The sequence below is a fragment of the Scyliorhinus canicula genome, chromosome 20 (assembly GCF_902713615.1).
Source record: "Scyliorhinus canicula chromosome 20, sScyCan1.1, whole genome shotgun sequence".
Taxonomy (NCBI): Eukaryota; Metazoa; Chordata; class Chondrichthyes; order Carcharhiniformes; family Scyliorhinidae; genus Scyliorhinus; species Scyliorhinus canicula.
Window position 1 is genome coordinate 12910148 of NC_052165.1, and position 19207 is coordinate 12929354.

Below are 19207 nucleotides of genomic sequence, written 5' to 3' on the forward strand. Positions count from 1 at the left end.
GGAGAGAGCAGCCGGCAGTGTCAATTTCAGCGGCCGGCTGATTGTTTCAGTGAGAGAGCAGCTTCCCTCTCCGGATCAAAGTGATCCGGCCGCTGAAATTGACACAACTGACAGTTGGGGTCCATAAGCCCCCCCCGCGGTATATCGCGAACCGCGGTATTGCGGAGCGCGGTATAACGGGGGACTACTGTAATAACCAAACTCTGCAATCTTGGACCTGACCCTGTGCAGCTGGATCCTTCCTCACCAACAGACCGCAATCTGTCAGGATCGGCAACAGCACCTCCTCTACAATAGTCCTCAACACTGGGGCTCCGCAAGGATGTGTGCTCAGTCCTCTACTGTACTCCCTATACACACATGACACTGTGGCAAGATTTAACTCCAACTCAATCTAGAAGTTTGCGGATGATACAAATGTGGTGGGCTGTATCTCAAACAACGACGAATCAGACTACAGGAGGGAGATAAATCACTTGGTTGCATGGTGTACTGAAAACAACCTCTCTCTAAATGTCGGAAAGACTAAGGAACTGATCATCAACTTCAGGAAGCGTAGCACGACACACACTCCTGTCTGCATCAATGGCTCCGAAGTGGAGTTGGTTGATAGCTTTAAGTTCCTGGGGGTCACCATCACCAACAGTCTGTCCTGGTCCACTCACATTGATGCAACAGTCAAGAAAGCCCAACAACGTCTCTACTTCCCATTGAAGCTAGATAAATTTGGCATGTCGCATCGACTCTCACAAACTTCTACAGATGCGCGATGGAGAGCATCCTATCCGGCTGCATCACAGCCTGGAATGGCAACTGCTCGGTCCAAGATCACAAGAATCTTGAGTGCAGAGTGTGGTGAACTCAGCCCAAAGCATCACACAACCTTTCCACCCCCACATTGATTCTGTATGCACCTGCCGCTGCCTCAGGAAGGCAGACAGCATGATCAGAGACCCCTCCAACCCAGGCATTGCCTTCTTTCAGACCCTTCCATCAGGCAGAAGGTACAGAAGTCTGACGACCTGAACATCCAGACATAGGAACAGCTTCTTCCCTACAGTTACAAGACTCCTCAATGACTCCCCCTCGACCTGTAAGAACACTACTCACGTCGCCCTTTGCTGCTCTTGCTCATATTTTTGCTTTGTTTGGCCCCATGTTCCGCACAGTAACCAATCACTGTTTGTTGATGTACCATTTGTCAATGTTCTCTATTGATTATTCTTTTTGTCTACTATGTATGTACTGTGTACGTTCCCTCGGCCGCAGAAAAATACTTCTCACTGTACTTCGGTACATGTGACAATAAATCAAAATCAAATCAATTGGAGATTTTTGTCGAAAGCCTTCTTAAAGTCTAAATAAACCATACTGAGCTGTTCTCCCTGGTCAACTCGACTCGTTAAACTTCAAAGAATTCCAGCAGATTTATCAAGCAAGATTTCCCTTTCATAAATCCATGCTGACTTTGTCTGATAATACCACTGCACGGATATGACATGAAGTGCAGTTTGTCACACAAATGTGCACATGTGCAGTCAATGCCATTTTGCAGCTCTAAAGGCACTCCCTAAACCTGAAAAAGGATACCAACAGCCCCAATCCTTAATTTCACAGATTATATGCAGCGCAACATTGGCGTCTGCTGGCAGAAACACATTTCTACAAGGGTAGGAGAAAAAGCCACAAGATTATAGAGAGAGACAATCTAAAATAAGCAAGGGAATTAGAACATAGAACAGTACAGCACAGAACAGGCCCTTCGGCCCTCGATGTTGTGCCGAGCAATGATCACCCTACTTAAACCCACGTAACCCGTATACCCGTAACCCAACAATCTCCCCATTAACCTTACACTACGGGCAATTTAGCATGGCCAATCCACCTAACCCGCACATCTTTGGACTGTGGGAGGAAACCGGAGCACCCAGAGGAAACCCACGCACACACGGGGAGGACGTGCAGACTCCACACAGACAGTGACCCAGCCAGGAATCGAACCTGGGACCCTGGAGCTGTGAAGCATTGATGCTAACCACCATGCTACCGTGAGGCCCCCTTGTTTCATTAATGTGCACTTCTGATGTGAAACCTTGACTACCAGTTTTGTATATCAGACATGTCTCCATTCCATTTTCTGCCCATTGTGCACAACAAACCGTAGGGAGCACATTTCAGAATTTCACTACCAAACATAAAATGACTTCAACATAGAATGAAGAGGCAGAAAGGAAATACAATGCAGTAAACTTGTTCAATTACATTACTGCGGGAACTAACCTTGGTATATTTATAATGGCCAACAATACCCTACTGCCGTTGCTTCCATGGTCACTTCTTTAGCAAGAAGTCTACGTCTCCCACAATGGCCCTTTTCTCCCATCTTCAGAATTATTGATCCACCTGCATTCCCCCTTCTCCAGATCTTCTTCAATTCTTCTGCTTCACTCACCTCATTCAAAATCACCCCCCATTGGGATTTGCAACACTCTATTCTCTCAGGTCCAACCTTCACTAAAGCTGTCGATAAGAGTGGCAGTGCTGCTGGTTGGCAATCCAACCTTAATTTTGCAGAAGCTGATTGCCAAGTCTCTGATGTATCCCCTACCTCTGCCTGGAGCATGCCGTTGTTTCCCACCATCCTGCTCCACCTGACTGAAGTTGTTCTTACGCGGAGTAACTTTTCCTTTGACTTCATTCACTTCTCAAAACAGGTGCTGCTTTGGGAACATACTTGGGTCCAAGTTCTGCCTGACATTGTAGATCTTTTTTTTATTCCAGTCATATCTGTTTTCCAGGCACATTGATGATGGTGTTGGTGCCATTTACTGCTCTTCTATCAAAGTGGAAAGTTTAACCGACTTTTCATTCTTCCCTAGCCTTCACATGGTCCATTGCAGACCCTTTAATTCTCAACTCCTCTACCTTTATTTCCATGGATAGACTGGCAGACAAAGTTTACTCCAAGTACACCAACCCACAGTTACCGTGACCTCGGTATTTTATACACAACCATTCATAAAAACTGGCTAGCATTATTTACATTTAGAAAACACCTGTATTGTGATTGCTGTCTTGTGTTATGGGGCTTTCATACTTACTGACACAGTATCTTGAAGTTCTTTCTCCATCAAATCAGATTTGTTTGCCTGTTGTTTTGCAATAGACTCCAATTTTGCATTTTCAATCTCCAATCTGAAATAGTAAGCAGAGGCAAGAAAGGTGGTCTTAAATATTGATGAAAGCATTTAAATGTAAGTTTGTGAGATATAGATGTTTAGAATGAAACTTCAAAAGTCCCCATCAATTGACAATTAAGTAACACTATAGAACATAGAAGTAGGAATAAAAGACTTGGCCTTTCGGGCCTGCTTAATCATTGGAGAAAACCATGGCTATCTGATTGTGGACTTAACTCTGCGGGCAAGTTCTCCCATGGCCTCGCCGGTGGGTTCAATGGCGGGAGAGGGTGAGAATTTGGAGGGAGGATTTTTCACCAGTGCCCGGCGTGCCGGATTGCGAAACCTGCTGGAGGGAAGCGAGAAACTGATTTGCATCTAATCAATTGGTCCGACTGGAATATTCCCCCAACTTCCCATCTTCCGCAATGCCAAGGAAAAACACACCGATTCAGAAGAACGTGGTGTGCAGAGGTCAGGACCGGGACTCATCTGAAGAATGCTGTATCTGGAGTTCGAGATGGAGGCCATCAGCAACCCTGGAACACCACAGCAGTGGGTGGGGGAACATCTACAGATGGATCTTCCAGCCTCCAGTGTTCCTAGAGATCCATTTTGTTTTTCAGGAGGTCCACCTTTTTGCCTCAGAGTTATCCTGCAGGGCCATTTTCTTTTGTAAGAGGTTCATCTTCTTCCTTCAAGTGGATGGGTGGATGAGGTACCTTTTCAATATGGCACCCAGATATGATGGCGGGCCTCGCCCACCATCTTGCCCACCCTGATATGGAATACGGCACAAAACTACCACATGCATAATTAATGAGGTCAGGACCAGAAGATATGGTGTAGTTTCCCACTGGCCTCCACAGCGGGAAATACTCCACATTCCTGTCCCGGTACTGTGGGCGCGTTCACCAGAAAGATTTCTGTGGTAGCGTGTGGAATTGCCGTGAGCTTCCCAGGCTCAGCCCTGAGAGGCCAGCAATGCTATTCAATGTTAATTGGCCCACTTAACGAGGCTGCTCGTCGCACCTCAGGGTCAGCACACGGGACTGGACGGCACGGCTGTGCATGCGCCGTCGACAAGTGCGCCGGGACCATCTGACCGCAGAGCCCTCCAGAGGACGCCAGCCAGGGGCATTGAAGCCCACGGGATGTGGTAAGCAGCTGGCTGCCTCACCTCAGATGTACATCCTGAGGACACACCTACATGTGCAGTTCAACTACAAAGCACATTGAGGATCACGGAGGACACCGGGGGGAAGGCAGGGGAGAGGGGGCAGGGGAGAATTCAATGTCCAATTCACCTAACAAAAACGTCTTTCAGAACTTTTGGGAGGAAACCGGAGCACCCGGAAGAAACCCACAGACAGGGGAAGAATGTGCAGACTCCACACAGAGTGACCCAAGCCAGGAATCAAACCTGCGACTCTGCCACTGTGAAGCAACAGTTCTAACCACTGTGCTACCGTGCCGCCCATGCATCCCCACCACTTCTCGGGCACATCACGTCAAGGTGATTGGTTGGAACGAGCACTCAGCAGACAGGCAGGGGTCTGACTATGGCATAGATTGAGGAGCACCAGTGCTCAGCTCTCTGCCCTCAACAGCGACCCGCTGACGGTGCCGACACCCTATCCCAGCACCCTGGATGATGTGACACAAACTCTGGAGGGTGGGAGATGGGAGTGGGGGATGGGTAAGGTGTCGAAGATGGGCCAGGCCACATCCTATGTGAAGCGGGGAGAGTATGAGAGTCTCCCTGGCCCTCCGGACCATCCTTGCTGCCGCGTGTCCTGCAGCCTCCAGCTGGTCCTCCGGTGCTTCCTGGGATCATCCTCCAGCCCCTGCTGGTCTAGTGGCGCTTCATCATCCTGGTCCTCCTCGGAGGTGGCTACATGTTCCTTATTCCCCACCTCCAACACGGCATCCCACTGCTGTGCCAGGTTGTTGAGAGCGCAGCATACCACCTCAAAGCAGGCGACCCACCGGGCGGTGTACTGCAGGGCACCACCGAGCGGTCGAGGCATTGGAACCACATTTTGAGCAGTCTGATGCAACGCTCAATGACAGCCCTGGTGGCAACAGGGGCCTCATTCTATCAGGTCTCCACTTCAGTCTCCGGCTGGAATGGCACCATTAGCCAGGTCCTCAGTGGGTATCGCTGACCCCCAAGAGCCAGCCGCCCATCCTGGAGTGGATGCATGCAGTCTATCAGCCTCTGGACATGGGGCAGTCCGGCAATGGCGGATAATCTGCTGCCCGGGCATCTTATTGGGCTTAGTACATGTCAAAGTTGATGTAGGTTTCCACCCTGGCAAACAGGGCATCCGCGACCCGTCGGATGCACTCGTGGGCTGTGGACCGAGAGATGCCACACAGGTCCCCGCTTGATCCTAAAGGTTCAGAGCTGCAGTGACCTTGACGGCGACCAGGAGCGTGTCCTCCTCCTCCACGTGGTGCCAAGTCCGTAAGGTGCCACACCGTCTCCTTGTTGAGACGGAGTCTCCTGTGGCACACACTATCTATACACCCCAGGCAGTCATGGGCTTCCCCCTGATGGGCAGCCGGGAATCATGTGGGGCGGGGTCCAGGACAGGGACCATCTTCTTGAGCATCTGCAGATGCTGCTGCTGCCGCAATCTCCAGCGTCTGTCCGCCCCGGCTAGCAGCAGCACCACTAGGGTCTGTTCTCCAGGGTCCAAAATACTGTCTATACTCTTCAATATCTGTAAGGAATTGGGAGAAGTTGTTAGACTGACAAACAGCGGTGGCTCCCACCCCGGGACCCTCCACTCTCCCATTGATTCCCCCCTCCCCCGACCCAGGCCCGAAAAGCCCTGCTCACACACCTGGCTGCAGCGGACCCCCTTCAACTGACCCAATATCCTATACCCCAGACACAAGCCCATAATATCACTTGGACCGTGCGCTGGTCCCCTCCCCGTTGCACTGATACATCCTCCGGCTGTGGACATGTCCCCAGGGCTGGGGCCCATCCCCTAGGTGTTTGGATCTCGGCTGCTGCGTGTGTGGAGTTGCCTCCCACAGTGCTCAGGCGCAGTGTCCATCCATCAAAGTGTGACCGAATTGCTAGTCAATGACTCCCACATGCTATATGGCTCGCCCACCCACAGGAATCCACTTGGGTTGTGTGAAGTGCTCACTTAACCACGACTGCCAATTCCCTATTAGCGATAGCTTTCAGCCGCATGACCAGACGCCTTGGCAGTTGGTGGACAGTCACGTTTTAAAAAAGGAGTACTAATCTCCGCCAGCGTGGCCACGTGCTTGGGAGGCCAATGAATCATGGGAGGCTGTTGGATATGGGGGTCGCCTTGTTAATTGTATGGAAATTATGCTTAAGGGTGATAATTAGTTTCTCGCCACGCTACAGTCAGATCCCGATTTTGCCTACAGGAGTGGGCCAGTTGCATCACAAACAGTTTGGCGCCTGGCGCGGTTCTCGATTTTGGCCTCTCCCGCTATTAACTCTCACTTGAGCGAGAGTGCAACGAAGAGAGAGAATCATGCCCTTTGTCTCGGATGGGGGAATTCCACTGTACTTTTCCTGTCTGACCCACAACCCCAGACTTCCTCGTTGATCAAAAATCTAACTCAGTCTTGAATATATTCAATAACCCAGCCTCCATTGCTCGCTCGGGTAGAGAATTCCAAATATTAACAAACCTTCAGAAAAGAAATTCCTCCTCATCTCAGTCTTAAATGGGAGGTCACTTGTTTTGAAACTACTGTCCCTTAGTTCTAGATTCCCCCACAAGGGGAATCATTCTATTGACATCTACCATGTCAAGCCCCCTCAGTCATAATAAGGTCACCTCTCATTCTTCTAAATACTGAGGAATACACTCCCAACCTGCTCAACCTTTCTTCAGAAAACAATTCCTTCATCTTGGGAATTGACCTAGTGAACCTCCAAATCAAGTACATCTCTCCTCAAGCAAGGAGACTAAACTGTATGCAGTCTCCCCAATGCCCTGTGCCGTTGTAGCAAGGCTTCTTGCTTTTATACTCTTTGAGATAATCAATTAATCAATTAAAAGGGGACAAGTGAACAAATTAACAAATATCAAATCAACAAATTAACCATTTTCCTTCCTAATTACTTGTTGCACCTCCATGCTAGCCTTTTGTGATTGATGTACGAGGGTGCCCAGATCCCTCTGCTCCGGAGCATTTTGCAGTTTACATAATATTCTGTTTTTGAGGATGAGAGTGTGATACAGGCGGGTAGGCTGGAGGAGGTAGATGTTCTGAGGAGGGGTGTATTAGCAATTTTGAAAAACCGGAGGGTCGACTAGTCCCCTGGGCCAGATGGGATATATCCAAGGATTCTTTGGGAGGCAAGGGATGAGATTGCAGAGCCTTTGCCTTTGATCTTTGGGTCCTCACTGTCCACGGGGATAGTGCCAGAGGACTGGAGAGTGGTGAATGTTGTTCCTCTGTTCAGGAAAGGGAATAGGAATGACCCTGGTAATTATAGGCCAGTTAGTCTTACTTCGGTGATCGGTAAGTTAATGGAAAACGTCCTGAAGGATAGGATTTATGACCATTTGGAAAGATGCAACTTAATCTGGGATAGTCAACACGGATTCGTGAAGGGTAAGTCTTGCCTCACAAATTTGATTGAATTCTTTGAGGAGGTAAGTAAGTCTGTAGATGAAGGTAGAGCAGTTGATGTCGTATACATGGATTTTAGCAAGGCGTTTGATAAGGTTCCCCATGGTCGGCTCATGAAGAAAGGAAGGAGGTGTGGGATAGAGGCAAATTTGGCCAATTGGATAAGTAACTGGCTATCACAGAGAAGATCTCCATAGGTGGATGGAAAATTTTAAGACTGGAGACCAGTTACCAGCGGTGTACCACAGGGTGTTGGGTGCTCTGCTATTTGTGATTTTTATCAATGACTTGGAGGAGGGGGTTGAAGGGTGGGTCAGTAAATATGTTGATGACATCAAGATTGGTGGAGTAGTGAATGAGGTGGAGGGCTGTTGTAGGCTGCAAAGAGACATTGATAGGATGCAGAGCTGGGCTGAAAAATGGCAGATGGAGTTTAACCCTGATAAGTGCGAGGTGATTAATTTTGGGAGAAAAAAATTTGAATGCGGATTACAGGGTCAATGGCAGGGTTCTGAGGAATGTGGAGGAACAGAGAGATCTTGGGGTTCATGTCCACAGATCTCTGGAGGTTGCCACTCAAGTGGATAGAGCCGTGAAGAAGGCCTATAGTGTGTTATCGTTTATTAACAGGAGGCTCGGGGCAGCACGGTGGCCTAGTGGTTAGCACAACCGCCTCACGGCGCTGAGGTCCCAGGTTCGATCCCGGCTCTGGGTCACTGTCCGTGTGGAGTTTGCACATTCTCCCCGTGTCTGCGTGGGTTTCGCCCCCACAACCCAAAAATGTGCAGAGTAGGTGGATTGGCCACGCTAAATTGCCCCTTAATTGGAAAAAATAATTGGGTAATCTAAATTTAAAAAAAAAAAAAAAATTAACAGGAGGCTTGAGTTTAAGAGCCGTGGGGTTATGCTGCAACTATATATGACCCTGGTGAGACCACATTTGGAGTATTGTGTGCAGTTCTGGTCACCTCATAAAAGGAAGCATTGGAAAGGGTGCAAAGGAGATTTACCAGGATGCTGCCTGGTTTGCAGGATAGGTCTTATGAGGAAAGGTTGAGGGAGCTAGGGCTTTTCTCTTTGGAGCGGAGGAGGATGAGAGGCGACTTAATAGAGGTTTATTAGATGATGAGGGAGATAGATAGAGTGGACGTTCAGAGACTATTTCCTCGGGTGGATGTAGCTGTTACAAGGGGGCATAACTATAAGGTTCGGGGTGGAAGATATAGGAGGGATGTCCGAGGTAGGTTCTTTACTCAGAGTGGTTAGGGTGTGGAATGGACTGCTGTGATAGTGGAGTCGGACACTTTAGGAACCTTCAAGCGATTATTGGATAGGCACATGGAGCACACCAGAATGACAGGGAGTGGGATAGCTTGATCTTGGTTTCGAACAATGCTCGGTACAACATCGAGGGCCGAAGGGCCTGTTCTGTGCTGTTCTATGTTCTATTCTTTCTGCCGAAGCGGATAACCTCGCATTTTCCCACATTCTATCTAGAAACGTTTTGAGTGGTTTTGTTTATGCAACAGCTGATCAGCAAGGCTTCCGTTTCCGAAATTCAAACATGTTAATCAGAAATCATTGGATAATGGTCAGCACCTTACAATTCATTTTCAAATATCTGCAAGCATCCTAACTCATTACATCTTTCTCCATATTTACTGAATTAAACTATTTCCATTTGTGGAAAAACTCAAATACCTCACGTTTCGCTACAAATGCACTTTATCCCAAATTAGCTACTCAGTATAAAAGATGGAGGAATTTCAAGTGTAAATTATGCACTCATATTTTGCACTGGTTTCAAAAAAATCATGATGGGACCTGGCCTTGCCCACAAAAGTGGCCAGGTCCCAAAATGGAATTAACCACCAATATGAGTTTCCATTAATTATATCTATTTGCAAGCCTCTGATTAAAGGCTCTGATAAAATTATGTTTGTCACAAGGACATTCGTATATGTTTTTGAAAGCTTTTACATTTCTTTCAATTTAAGATATTCATTTTTTTGCTAATTTAGCTAATAAATGGCTGTGCATAATTGTATGATTCAATTTTAATTCTTTCAAAATAGGGTTACTATTTTAAGTGTTGACGAGACGCCAATTAAAAATATCTTTTGTGACAAACCAATATTCAGCTGTACTATTAAAAATGCACAAAGTTATGACTATTAAATGTGTCACGCTACATTTTTTTCATGAAACTTTTTTCAAAAATCACATTCTAAAATAGAGGTCAATTGTGCTCATAGAAGATTCAATGCCCAGCGATATGCAAATGTGTTCGAGTGGAAGCTTGGGCAAAAATAGAACTTCTGAAAACTAGCATAACTTTCTGTAAAAATTGCATCTGGACTAACTATGCCCAAAATGGTAATGCGTGGCCAAGCTGTTTATTAGATTATACAATGCAGTTACACACCAAAATCTTTCAAATTTTATTCCAAGTCTAATGACAAATTCCTAGCTGCCATCAATTACCGTTGTACATGTTCGTCAAGTTGCTTTGCAGCCTCTCTTGTCCGTGAAGAAGCTGACAAAGCTTCTTGCATTTTTTGGGAAGTTGCAGTCACATCACGTTCTTTGTCATCCAGAGCATTCTGTAACTGTTGGATTTTCCTCTCTGACTGCATGCATTCATCTTTAGTCTCCTGCAGCTGTAAGGCAAAGATATACTCGTTAGCTCAAATATTCTAATTAGACTTTTTTAAAAAATGCTGTTTAAAATCTGCATTTAAGTAACATGTCATATTATGAGGCAGCATGTGGGACCGTCTGCTGGCTGCAGCACTTTCTCTTTTTTTTTGTCTTGTGTGAGGCTTATTCGGTTAGGTGCAAAGACCTTCAAATAGTTTGGGCAGCCACGCAAGTAGGTAACTTAACAGTGCTAATTGTTCTGCCCGATTGGGAACCTTTGGGTTATTTTATGGCTGCACAGATTAGGAGTATTTGTCGGCTACCCAGCAGGCAGGGTGCAATTTTGGATTGTTTGTCAATATGGGACATGTTTCTAGTGTCTGTGAATTAACTACTTTAGGTACAAGATTTCTTGTTCTCAAACTTTCGTCAGTTAGGAAAGTTTAGCTTTGCTTCTCCCTCCACAGATACAGCCTGATCGGCCGAGATGCGTTAACATTTTCAGTTTTTATTACAGGTCAGCTAGTGTAATATTCCCAGTTCTCACTTAACAGGAAACATATTGGCTATCAGATGTGCTCCCCAGCAAATAATTTGCTGCAATTGGAATAATTATCAGATCTTGGTTTATGCTAACACATGTTCACGCTGTTGCAATGTTGGACAAAGGACAGCCAATTTGGGTAATCAAGATTCCACAAACAGAAAGAGATAAATGAGCAGACAATCTGTTTCCAGCACTATTTTGACCAGGACAATGGACAAACACTCCTGTTTCTCCAGAGATGACACCCACAATAACTAACTTAAGGCCCAAAATAGCTGGCAACTTATTTAATTGCTCTTTGCAGGACCTGGGTGCAAGTTAGCTGCCATGCTTCCCTACATCAAACCAGGGAATAGACTTCCCAAAATATTTTATTGACTATGAAGCACTTTCTTCCAAAATGTAACTTTTTTTTTTAATTCTTTAGTGTATTTATTGGTTGCCAAGGAGATATGTTTCTGTAGCATTCTGATGAAAAATAATCAAGTGGGCTTTCTCTTAAAAGAGAATTCAATATATTTTAAGATTTTCATCGAAAGGATATATTGCAGTTCAATGAAACCTATCCCATGATGGTAGTCCTTACATGCACAACTATTGCATCCTACTTGTTGTCTAGTGAAATATATCGCTAAACGATGAGCAATTTTGTGGACTGCTATAAATTGCGTATCTTTAAATAGTTTTTAATAAAGCAGTCAAGATGAGCAGCAGAATCCCACTGTCACTAGAGAAACATTCTGTTTATTTTCAGTTTAGTTTATCGCTTGCCGTTCAAATTTACCTCAGTCGTGAGCTTCTCTAATTGCTTCTGCGTACGTGTTTTCTCTTGTTCGATTTCATTGCGGTAGCGCGTGGTCACTTCCAGTGAGGCCTCTGACATTGAAAGTTTCTTCAGTACATCAGCAAGTTCTTGTTGAAGTTGCCTCAATGAAGTCTAAAGAAGGATGTTCTCAGTGATTAGCACATTACAATAATAACTTTTGTTTATATAGCACATTTAACAAAGAAATGTGTCCCAAGGTGCTTTAATGGGATTTGAGGTCATATTAGGCGACCAAAAACAGAGGTGGTGGTGAAACAGAGGGGCTTAGGGAGGAACATTCTGAGTGTGAGGAATACATGGTTGAAGGTAGAGCTGCTAATTGTGGGCAAAGGGTTAAGGCCAAAGTAATGGAGAGTTTGATTGAAGGGGTGTTGAAAGGCTGGAATGAGAATTTTCAATTTAAGGCTGGCAGCGGCTCCCCTGGCGATTCTCCGGCCCGCAATGGGCCGAGTGGCCGCCATTTTTTTTGCCAGTCCCACCGGCGTAAATTAGAGTAGGTCCTTACCGGCAGGACTTGGCGGCGCGGGCGGCCTCCAGGGTTCTCGGGGGGGGGGATCTGGCCCCGGGGGTAGCCCCCACGGTGGCCTGGCCCATGATCGGGGCCCACCAATCCGCGGGACGGCCTGTGCCGTGGGGGCACTCTATTCTTCCACTCCGGCAGCTGGACCGATCCGCCATGGCCGGTGCAGAGACGAAGCCCTCTGCGCATGCGCTGGGATGACGCCAGCATACGCTGGTGCTCCTACGCTAGCACCAACCCGTGCCGGCCGGTGGAGGCTCTTTGCCGCTGGTTGTCATGGTGCCAAGCCCCTTCCCTGCCAGCCAGCACGACACAAACCACTCCAGGGCTGGCCTAGCCCCTGAAGGTGTGGAGGATTCCGCACCTTTGGGGCGGCCCGACGCCGGAGTGGTTCACGCCCCTCCTTCCCGCCGGAGTTACACGCCCCACCAATTACGGCAGAATCCTGCCCATGGTATCCAAAAGTCTCCATCACTGGGGCTTTCCTCATGTCATGCCTGGATGTGTGTTGTGAACACATGAGAGATCGATTGCCATAATTACTCAACAACCTGATTATCATTGTGTCATGTGACTAATAGGATGGTGAACCAAACATCTTTCTTCACATAGCTAATGTTCATTTCTAAAACAACTTGGAGACTGGGAATTAATCTAAGTCAGTAGGGGATAATAATGCATGAGCGCACAATGCAGCATGAAATATGGGCAAGAGATTTGCACAAGATGAAATTTACAGAACATGAAGAGGAGATTGGGAGGAGAACATTAGAATAGCTGAACCTGGAGATCACAATGCATGGATAAGGGTTTCAGCAGCAGACTGAGGCAAGACAGGTGATGTTATGGAGGTAAAAGTAGGCTCTCTTTGTGATGGAGGGGATATGGGAATTTTATGGTTTCATAAAATGGGCAGCATGGTAGCATGGTGGTTAGCATAAATGCTTCACAGCTCCAGGGTCCCAGGTTCGATTCCCGGCTGGGTCACTGTCTGTGTCGAGTCTGCACGTCCTCCCCGTGTGTGCGTGGGTTTCCTCCGGGTGCTCCGGTTTCCTCCCACAGTCCAAAGATGTGCGGGTTAGGTGGATTGGCCATGATAAATTGCCCGTAGTGTCCTAATAGTAAGGTTAAGGGGGGGGGGAGTTGTTGGGTTACGGGTATAGGGTGGATACGTGGGTTTGAGTAGGGTGATCATGGCTCGGCACAACATCGAGGGCCAAAGAGCCTGTTCTGTGCTGTACTGTAGAACATAGAACAGTACAGCACAGAACAGGCCCTTCGGCCCTCAATGTTTGGACTGTGGGAGGAAACCGGAGCACCCGGAGGAAACCCACGCACACAGGGGGAGGACGTGCAGACTCCACACAGACAGTGACCCAGCCGGGAATCGAACCTGGGACCCCGGAGCTGTGAAGCATTTATGCTAACCACCATGCTACCCTGCTGCCCCAAAGTTCTATAAGTATAAACACTGTACCATGTGCAATCACAGCTGAATTAACTTTCAAATTGAAGTACATCACTAAATATAAGAAATACAATATATAAAATGTTTTTTTTTAAAATTACACTCACGTACAGTGCAGTAGGCTCCATCCAGTGGCAGAAGTTGGTTGGTGCCACAGGAGCTGAAGTTCCAAGGACTACCTGCACCAACCAGGTTTCACCACTAGATGGAGCCAGGGTTTCAGTTCGATTTCAGAACAGGAGCTGATAAGAACCCAGCCACTCAACTAAGGATAGAGGGTAGGAGGCACATCAAAAGGACAAGTACCCAGCCATTCCACGGAGGATAGAGGGCGGGACTTATGTCAGGGGGACAAGAATCCAGCCACTTAATTAAGGATAGAGGGCAGGAGGTATATCAGGGGGACAAGGCTGGGAGGTCCAGGAGCTGAGGGGTTTGAGAAGAGGGACTCAGGTCAAAAATACCAAAGTGCTGGTGGAAAAGGCCATGTGTCCATGCTGGCTACAGAAGAGAATGTCTGTGGCAAACAACATTAAAGTTAAACTAGCAATGCCAATTCACTATTTTATTAAGGGTGTTGAAGTGTAACAACATTAATGTTAAGCAGGTACTGAGTGTATGCAACAACTGCCACGAAGCCAAAGCAGGACATGGTGATAATTATCTCACTCTTGGAAGCTACGCAGAATTAAGTTTCTTTCTCCTGTGCAGGATCCAGCTCCTGTGTTCTGATGTGCTACTTTTAAACACTGTCAGCATGGCTTGCCATCTCTATTCCCCTTTGTCTCCCAGGATTTTACCAGAACTTTATTACATTTGTCTGAGTAGATGATACTCTTTTTCTGAAATATTAATATTGCACTTAGACCCATAGCGTATCACATTCATATTGGCCTTGGGATTCTGTACATATAACATAAGAACTAGGAGCAGGAGTAGGCCATCTGGCCCCTCGAGCCTGCTCCGCCATTCAATGAGATCATGGCTGATCTTTTGTGGACTCAGCTCCACTTTCCGGCCCAAACACCATAACCCTTAATCCCTTTATTCTTCAAAAAACTATCTATCTTTACCTTAAAAACATGTAATGAAGGAGCCTCAACTGCTTCACTGGGCAAAGAATTCCATAGATTCACAACCCTTTGGGTGAAGAAGTTCCTCCTAAACTCAGTCCTAAATCTACTTCCCCTTATTTTGAGGCTATGTCCCCTAGTTCTGCTTTCACCCGCCAGTGGAAACACCTGCCCGCATCTATCCTATCTATTCCCTTCATAATTTAAAATGTTTCTATAAGATCCCCCCTCATCCTTCTAAATTCCAATGAGTACAGTCCCAGTCTACTCAACCTCTCCTCATAATCCAACCCCTTCAGCTCTGGGATTAACCTAGTGAATCTCCTCTGCACACCCTCCAGTGCCAGTATGTCCTTTCTCAAGTAAGGAGACCAAAACTGAACACAATACTCCAGGTGTGGCCTCACTAACACCTTATACAACTGCAACATATACTCCCTAGTCTTAAACTCCATCCCTCTAGCAATGAAGGACAAAATTCCATTTGCCTTCTTAATCATCTGTTGCACCTGTAAACCAACTTTCTGTGACTCATGCACTAGCACACCCAAGTCTCTCTGCACAGCGGCATGCTTTAATATTTTATTGTTTAAATAATAATCCCGTTTGCTGTTATTCCTACCAAATTAGATAACCTCACATTTGTCAACATTGTATTCCATCTGCCAGACCCTAGCCCATTCACTTAACCTATCCAAATCCCTCTGCAGACTTCCAGTATCCTCTGCACTTTTCGCTTTACCACTCATCTTAGTGTCATCTGCAAACTTGGACACATTGCCCTTGGTCCCTAACTCCAAATCATCTATGTAAATTGTGAACAATTTTGGGCCCAACACGGATCCCTGAGGGACACCACTAGCTACTGATTGCCAACCAGAGAAACACCCATTAATCTCCACTCTTTGCTTTCTATTAATTAACCAATCCTCTATCCATGCTACTACTTTACCGAAAGTGCTTTGTAACTTTATTACGTACAAATAAACCATTGGCCATTTGAGTATTGAAAGAGGACTTGGTTGCATATGCGTTTTTCCACCAAGGGGATACAAGTGTCCAGTCCACCTATATTGATTTTGAGGGAGTTTCCCCAAATGCTTGTGGAGCTGGCTTCAAGAAGGACATCTGGGGCGCAATTCTCCGATGCCACGCAGCATCGGGAAAGCCGTTGTGAACTCGGCCGAGTTTCACGACGGCGTCGGAGGCCGCTCCTCGCACCCTATTCACCCCCCCCCCCCAGGGGGCTAGGAGCGGCGTTGTGAGAAACTCGGCCGCCGGGCCTTGACGCTTGCGTCAAAGTGGCGCGCCGAGAATGACGCGACGGCGGTGCCTATATGATGTCAGCCGCGCATGCGCAGGTTGGCCGGCTCCAACCCGCGCATGCGCGGTTGCCGTCTTCCCCTCCGCTGCCCTGCAAGACATGGCGGCTTGATCTTGCGGGGCGGCGGAGGGGAAGAGTGCGTCTCTTAGAGATGTCGGCCCGACGATCGGTGGGCACCGATCGCGGGCCAGTCACCTCCTGAGCACGCCAGTGGTGCTCGATCCTCCCTCCACCCCCCACAGGCCCCACACTTACCTGTTGCGCGATGTTCACGCCAGCAGCGACCAGGTGTGGTTGGCGCCGGTGCGAACCGGTCGGGTTCATCAGGCCGCTCGGCCCATCCGGGCGAATTGCCGGTCGCCGTGAAAAACGGCGAGCGGTGATTCTGCGACACGCCGTTTTGGGGGGTGTGGGAGAATCGCGGGGGGGGGGGGGGGGGGGGGGGTGTGCCAGGGCGGCGTGTCATGATTCGCCCGGCCCTCCCGCGATTCTTCCACCCGGCGTGGGGCGTGGAGAATCGGGCCCCTGGTATTTGGTAGACTGTTAACTTTTAATTTCATTTCTTTGTTCCAATAATTCTGAACTTTATAACACATCTATTGGCAAAGCAAATTTGATATCAAATAGGGCTTAGCTTATTTGTATCTAACAATAGTAAACCTACGAAGGACACCCAACCGTTGGAAAGGTGATATGTCAGAAATGCTAACCCAGAACCTCTGCCTGCTCTAATGGACATAAACAATATCCCATGACATTATTTGAACACCAGTGGACTTCTCCCGATGTTCATGCCGATATTTATCCCTCAAATAACATCACCAAAGTGAATTAAGTGACCATTCATCTCATTTGGTGTTTGTATAACAGTTATGCGCAAACTAGCTCCAGCTTATGGCTATATCGAGTGATTATTTACTGTGGCAGGACATTTGCTGGGCATCTTGTGGTTATAAAATGCCCAGGAAAATGAAAGCTGCCCTGTATATACAATTTCTTTCTTTACATATTTTCAATTTGAAAGTTACCAACCTGGATAATATTATTAAAATTAGAATATGCAAGCCTATAGACAATGACGTAAAGTTAAAGGAGAATAAATACAAATGACTTTTCGCAAAACGATGGGCTTTTTTCCAAAAATATACATTGCCGCTTAAAGTTTACGGTGGGCTTTGCGTCCCTAGTAGCCCGACGAAGGATCTGGCTACAATGGAAGGATACGAGGCCCCCAAGCGTGGAGACCTGGATCAATGACATGGCGGGTTTCATTAAGCTAGAGAAGGTCAAATTCGCCCTGAGAGGGTTGGTACAAGGGTTCTTTAGGCGGTGGCAACCTTTTCTCGACGATAGGGTACAGGGACAGTAGCAGCAGCAACCCGGGGGGGAAGGGGGAGGGAAAAGGGGGGGGGGGGGCGGACAATGACTATGTTTGTTTATTTAATTTTAATATATTTTTAAGTTCTTTTGTTGTTCATTGGGGTTGGGGGGGTGGGGGGATGTGATACATGCGTCGATACAGTCTGGGGGTGTCACAGTTATTATGGGTTATTTTGTTGCATTTCATTGTTTGTCGTTATGTTTTATATTTTCTGTAAAAAATTCCAATAAAAATTATATTAACAAAAAAGTTTACGGTGGGGAGTTTATTTTCGCAATTAGTTAGCTACCAAAATGGGGGGAAAAAAATCAAACCAAATAGGCAGAAACAAAATCTAATTAGTTATTGAAATATTAGTCACCACAGTACCTCTCTTTCTATCTTCTCATTTTCAAACTTGCAGATATGTTCTCTTTGTTCAATAGTCTTGCTCACCAGTTCTTTGTTTCTCTCTTCCACCAAACTTATCTGCCGTTCACTATCTCTTCGAAGTTTAGAAAATATGTCACTGAAGCGGTCTTGAACATCAGTGACTGCTTTTTCCTTCATAATACCTTTGTTTTGTGCATCTTCAAGCTGCTGCCGTAACAGCATGATTTCGCTTTGGGCTTGGGCCAATCTCTCCTGCATAGACTCCTGACGAACAGCAAATTTGCTTATCTGTTCCTTCTGCAGTCGATTGGCGCGTTCAAAGTCATTTATTTGAGTCTGAGATTGATGCAGGTTCCTCTGAACACTCTCCAGCATAACGTTTTTCTCAGCTAGATTAAGTGTTGCACGATGAAGTTCATAATCTAAGCTGTTGGCCTTCTCTTCCGCTTTGCTTAATTTCTGTGATAGACTGTTATTAGTCTCACGGAGACTGGAAATTTCATAGTTCCGTTTTTCATCTGAATGGTGCCACTCACCATGTTCCCTTTGAAGGATTTGTTCAGATTCACATTTAGCTGCTTGACTCCGTTCCAACTCCTGTAGGGCTACACTCAATTGTGAACGGATGGCTTCCATCTCAGTCTCTAGCTTTTCCTTATTTTGTTTCTCAAGTTCAAGCTTCGAAGTCAACATTGACATCTCAGTCTTTAGCGTATTCAGTTGACCATTATATTGTAAAGCTGTGTGGGCCAAAGCTTCCTCGTTAAATTTTAAATCCTTTTTCGTGTCATCTAGCCTTTCTTTTAACACCTCAATCTGCTCAATATACTTTCCCTGTTCTTCCTGATTTCGTTCACGCACGCGATCCAATTCCAGTTTTAATACAGTGATTTCATCCTGCAGTGAACGATTTTGTTGCATCACATCTTTTTCGTGGTCGTCAATATCACAAAGATGAGTGACAGCCTTCAAAATAAGGAATACTACATTGAATAAAGGATAGAGTGGCAATATAAGCTGATGACAAGATTACAAATGGAATAAGAAAACATGTGGGTTAAACAAGTGGAAAATTATCACCCATTTTTATTTTCTTCAGTCCATCCATTAATTGGTTCCAAGATCTACCAGTACAGGGTACTGTTTTGTAACTGACCTCTAAAGGTGTGTAGAAACAAATCAGTAATGCAATGTTCTTTGATGTCATAGTGCAACAGTATATTAATTTGCTAGATA

The 19207-nt window shown here is 46.4% G+C and overlaps 1 protein-coding gene across 7 annotated transcripts in view; it reads right to left on the reverse strand.

The window, feature by feature from the left end:
- si:ch211-272n13.3 (ankyrin repeat domain-containing protein 26) overlaps window positions 1-19207 on the reverse strand; it is a 165680-nt gene that overhangs the window by 32867 nt on the left and 113606 nt on the right. For all 7 annotated transcript variants that reach the window (XR_005458399.1, XM_038781157.1, XM_038781159.1 and 4 more), the window contains 4 exons: window positions 17969-18937; window positions 11792-11944; window positions 10305-10480; window positions 3102-3195 (listed from right to left, as the gene is read on the reverse strand). Coding sequence is in view for 6 of the 7 variants with exons in the window: in XM_038781157.1 (XP_038637085.1) it covers window positions 3102-3195; window positions 10305-10480; window positions 11792-11944; window positions 17969-18937 (1392 nt within the window). In the remaining variant the exon portion in view is untranslated. The remainder of the gene's footprint in view (window positions 1-3101; window positions 3196-10304; window positions 10481-11791; window positions 11945-17968; window positions 18938-19207) is intronic.